This window comes from Oncorhynchus masou, unplaced genomic scaffold (assembly GCF_036934945.1).
Source record: "Oncorhynchus masou masou isolate Uvic2021 unplaced genomic scaffold, UVic_Omas_1.1 unplaced_scaffold_930, whole genome shotgun sequence".
NCBI classification, from domain to species: Eukaryota; Metazoa; Chordata; class Actinopteri; order Salmoniformes; family Salmonidae; genus Oncorhynchus; species Oncorhynchus masou.
Window position 1 is genome coordinate 142,047 of NW_027015783.1, and position 5,454 is coordinate 147,500.

General features: G+C 41.5%; 1 protein-coding gene across 2 annotated transcripts in view; it reads left to right on the plus strand.

Annotated features, from left to right (window-relative positions):
* Positions 1-1,839: 1,839 nt before the first annotated feature.
* Positions 1,840-5,454, plus strand: part of LOC135538193 (NACHT, LRR and PYD domains-containing protein 1 homolog) — a 12,000-nt gene continuing 8,385 nt past the window's right edge. The window contains exons 1-2 of one of the 2 annotated variants that reach the window (XR_010455334.1): positions 1,840-2,099; positions 4,403-5,023. Coding sequence is in view for 1 of the 2 variants with exons in the window: in XM_064964161.1 (XP_064820233.1) it covers positions 2,056-2,099 (44 nt within the window). In the remaining variant the exon portion in view is untranslated. Of the gene's footprint in view, positions 2,100-4,402; positions 5,024-5,454 lie in introns of those variants that run through there. The other variant, XM_064964161.1, reaches the window with a different exon arrangement.

A 5,454-nucleotide genomic window follows, 5' to 3' on the forward strand; every position in this document is an offset into this window, starting at 1 on the left:
CCACGGCATGATCCAGAGCAGGGCGGTGTCACTGGCTGATTCAACATCACTGTTATAGTGATCGGAAGAGACACGGAGGATTTTGCAACAAGTGCAAGTAGGAAAACAGTCATCACACCTTTCCCCTTCATAATCAACGCAGTTCTCTCTGGCAGTGTTCAAGCCTCAGCAGCAGTCAATCGGAGTGTTTCTGGCTGGTTTTGTTCTTCTGATGATGATGATGGTTGGCAGCTCCCTTCTGGTTTCGTTTTACAGTTCAGAGTGTCAGTGAGTAGTGCTGGTTATATAGTGACTTGTATTTCCATTCACTTACATCCACGGTTTTATCCAACCGACGCGTTATATCCAAACGAGGCCGTTTTTCCAACCGAGGTTGTTTCTCAGTTTATTTTATTTTTATTTTTTCCCGAACATGACTCTAGTATGCAGTGTGATATAATATTGACATGTGAAATTAAAGACATGACTATATTCTGGTTGGTATGTTTCCGTTTTATTCAACAAAGCACCACGTTGTACACATAAGCATACATAGATACGGTTTCGGACTGGGATGGTAATGAGTGAACCGATTTCAAGCTTTAACAAGTTTAGAAAATCAGTCACGGGAGATGTTCATTCTTGCACGGACAAACTGAGAGCGTTTTGGTTCTGGGACTATGAACGGGGCGGAGCTACCTTAGCTATCCAATCATAGCTGACTGGTACATCACACCACGCCTCTATTTTCCGAACATGACGAGTATGCAGCTACGGCTGAGCTATCCAACAGTGGCCGATACAGCTATCCACTCCCGGCTGACTCGTCCAACCATGGCTGTATTCTGGTGTCCAACCGTGGCTGTATTATCCATTCCTAACCTACAATCAATCTCGAGAGCTGGAGAGGTGCCAAATTCATGTAGGGAAAGCCTCTGGCACTTCTCAGTTTCGGGCTGGGATCGAAATGAGTCAGACGACATCAAGCTTTGACAACTTTGAAATAGTAGCCAGGGGAATAGTTCACTCTGGCACTGAGTACCTGTAGTGGAGGCTCAGGACGGCTCTGCTTCGCGTAGAGGAAACCCCTGGAAATTGAGGACACATTCAACTTGTTCCTTTTTTTTTTTACATTATGTTTTCATACTGTCATACTCTGCCTCCCTAAATGTCTATTCCCTCGAACGAGGTGATATAATAGTGAAATGTGAAATTAAAGACATGACTATATTCTGGTTGGTTTGTTTCGTTTTATTCAACAAAGCACCACGTTGTACACATAAGCATACATATATATATATATATAAAACAATTTTTTTGAAAAATATTTTTTATTTTAATTTCACATTCAAATACAATTAGAAATTCAGTGCATAACATGGATACTTACAAACAGTATCAAAAAGTACCGTAACAATATAAGAATATCAAAACTCCCAACAAAAGTGCTGTTCTGCAGATACGGTTTCGGGCTGGGATGCAAATGAGTGAAAGACTTCAAGCTTTGACAAGTTTAGAAAAAACAGTCATGGGAGATGTTCACTCTTGCACGGTCGCTGACAGACAGCGTGTTTTGGGTCTGGGACTATGAACGGGGCGGAGCTACCGTAGCTATCTAATCATAGCTGACTGGTACATTCCACCACGCCTCTATTATCCGAACATGACTCTAGTATGCAGCTACGGCTGAGCTATCCAACAGTGGCCGATACAGCTATCCACTCCCGGCTGACTCGTCCAAACATGGCTGTATTCTGGTGTCCAACCGTGGCTCTATTATCTATTCCTAACCAACAAACCATCCTATCATGTTACCACAACAACAGAGAAATGACCGTCTAGTGTCCTGCCAAACCTGGTTGTTGTTACATTGCCCTCTCCTGGTAGCACTGCAAAACATCACTCAATCAAATCCTGAAATTAAATATAAATCCACTTTTACCAGAAAATCACATTATATGGGCTGAATACTTACATGAAGTGTATGGAGACTTTACATGACGCAAATATGAATATATAAAATAACTTAAACCCGCCCACTGTGTTGAAACAGGAAGTACATTTATAAGGAAGTAGATGAATAAATGGACACCATCAGCCGAAGAAAAAATGTTTCTGAGGTTTGTAGCTTTCTTTTACAATGTTTTGTAGAGACGTGTTTTTGGAGAAGTTAGGCCATCGCAGAGAAAGGTGATTTAGGGTGTAAGACATCCGCAGAATTCTTATATTATTACATTACTGATTTCAACTTTCAATAATGATATTTTTAGGCTTCCTTACATTGATGATGTTATATTATCGGCTACAGGGCTATGAGGTAGGGTATGGGCGATTGGCTGCACATGATCGTGATTATAATTTATTTAAATAAAATGTAAAAATGCACCCATTTTTTTCTCTCCCCAATTTCGTGGCATCCAATTGGTAGTTAGTCTTGTCTCATCGCTGCATCTCCCGTACGGACTCCGGAGAAGCGAATGTCAAGAGTCGTGCGTTCTCCATAATCACAACCCTGACATTTCCGTCCCTAACTATTTTCCGACAAAAGTATAACTGCCAAAGGGGCGGAGTTAGCCTGCAGAGTTCTGCCAAACTATCCAGGTCTGTGACCAAACTATTTGAGCTTCTACTTTTAAAAATCCACCTTTCCAGAAACAAGTCTCTCACTGTTGCAGTTTGCTATTGACCTCCTCCTGCCCCCAGCTGTGCCCTGGACACCATATGTGAATTGATTAACCCCCATCTATCTTCAGAGCTCGTGCTGTTAGGTTATCTAAACGGGGACATGCTTAACACCCGGCCATCCTACAATCTAAACTTGATGCCCTCAATCTCATACAAATTATCAATTAACCTACCAGGTACAAATCTGTAAACATGGGTACCCTCAGATATCATCCTAACCAACCTGCCCTTCAAATACACCTCTGCTGTCTTCAACAAGGATCTCAGCGATCAAATCAAATTTTATTTGTCACATACACATGGTTAGCAGATGTTAATGTGAGTGAAGTGAAATGCTTGTGCTTCTAGTTCCGACAATGCAGTAATATACAACAAGTGATCTAACCTAACAATTACCTTATACACACACAAGTGTAAAGGAATGAATAAGAATATATACATTGAAAAAATATATGAATGAGTGATGGTATAGAAAGGCATAGGCAAGATGCAGTGGGTGGTATAGAGTACAATATATACATATGAGATGAGTAATGTAGGGTATGTAAACATTATAGAAAGTGGCATTGTTTAATGTGGCTAGTGATACATTACATCAAGATGGCAAGATGCAGTAGCTGGTAGAGTACAGTAATACATATGAGTTGAGTAATGTAGGGTATGTAAACATAAAGTGGCATAGTTTAACAGGCTAGGTTTCTATCCAACTGGTAACAGGCTAGGTTTCTATCCAACTGGTAACAGGCTAGGTTTCTATCCAACTGGTAACAGGCTAGGTTTCTATCCAATTGATAACAGGCTAGGTTTCTATCCAACTGGTAACAAGCTAGGTTTCTATCCAACTGGTAACAAGCTAGGTTTCTATCCAACTGGTAACAAGCTAGGTTTCTATCCAACTGGTAACAAGCTAGGTTTCTATCCAACTGGCAACAGGCTCGGTTTCTATCCAACTGGTAACAAGCTAGGTTTCTATCCAACTGGTAACAAGCTAGGTTTCTATCCAACTGGCAACAGGCTCGGTTTCTATCCAACTGGTAACAAGCTAGGTTTCTATCCAACTGGTAACAAGCTAGGTTTCTATCCAACTGGCAACAGGCTCGGTTTCTATCCAACTGGTAACAAGCTAGGTTTCTATCCAACTGGCAACAGGCTCGGTTTCTATCCAACTGGTAACAAGCTAGGTTTCTATCCAACTGGTAACAAGCTAGGTTTCTATCCAACTGGCAACAGGCTCAGGTTTCTATCCAACTGGTAACAAGCTAGGTTTCTATCCAACTGGCAACAGGCTCGGTTTCTATCCAACTGGTAACAAGCTAGGTTTCTATCCAACTGGTAACAAGCTAGGTTTCTATCCAACTGGCAACAGGCTCGGTTTCTATCCAACTGGTAACAAGCTAGGTTTCTATCCAACTGGCAACAGGCTCGGTTTCTATCCAACTGGTAACAAGCTAGGTTTCTATCCAACTGGTAACAAGCTAGGTTTCTATCCAACTGGCAACAGGCTCGGTTTCTATCCAACTGGTAACAGGCTAGGTTTCTATCCAATCCCAAGTATTTCCATGATGACAAAACCCTGTGAGTTTGTCATCACACATTGAGATTCGTGGTTGCAATTACGATTCACAAATCTGCAATTCAATTTCACAATCTTGTATCATGTTTTGTTGTTTTTCACTCCTTTTTCGTGGTATTTAATTGGTAGTTATAATCTTGTCTCATCGCCGCAACAACCGTACAGACTCTGGAGAGGCGAAGGCCGAGAGTCGTGCGTCCTCCGAAATCACAACCCAGCCAAGCCGCACTGCTTCTTGACACCAACATGTCGGAGGAAACGCTGTACACCTGGCGACCGTGTCAGCGCGCACTGCACCCGTCCCGCCACAGGAGTTGCTAGTGCTCAATGGGACACGGACATCCTAGCCGGCCAAACCCTCCCTAACCCGGACGACGCTGAGCCAATTGTGCGCCGCCCCATGGGTCTCCCGGTGATCCATTCAGAAGAGCAGGATGAGGTGAGCTTGATAAAGACTCACCCCGCTCCTGTACAAGGGATTGAAGACAGCCTTTTAACAAAGTGGCTTTTTAACATGTTTTTCATGTCTTAAAAATGTTTTACCTTTGTTAGATCATTAGTACACATTTTAAATGGCTTTTACAGATTTGATGTTTTTACAAGGAAAGTACTTTTATTCATAGTTGTTTTCATTGGTTTTAACAACATGTACTTTTTAACAAATTTAAATGTAACTTTCAAATGCTGTGTTTTATGCTTTGTTGCCGTTTTTATGTGTATAAATGATGTAAAAAATGTATGAGCTGTTTTTAAAGGAATTGTACCAATAAAACTTTTCCAAAAGAAAAAAATGGGTCTCCCGGTTGTGGCCGGCTGAGACGGGGCCTGGACTCTTAACCCAGAATCTCTAAACCACTGAGCCACTCGGGAGGCCTTGTTGTGTAAAATTGAATAATGGTCGCAAACTTATAACTTGACATTTGAATACGCTCAAAACGATTTGCAAGAATCATTTATTTTCAGAATTATTACAGGCCATTTACTAGTGTGAATATTCTGCTGTGAATCAAACATACACTTGCAGATGTTTTATCTGTGCACGCTCAGAGTTCTGTCAGTGTCACAAAACCAAGAGATTCGTAAACTTGTAAACAGTTTAGTAAGTTAATAGAAAGAGATTTCTAATAAAATAAAAAAAATGGGTTCAGCTGCTTTGGGGGCAGGACCTTTTTACTCCCCGACCATTCAGCCAAAACCACAGCCGCCTATTGTTGCAA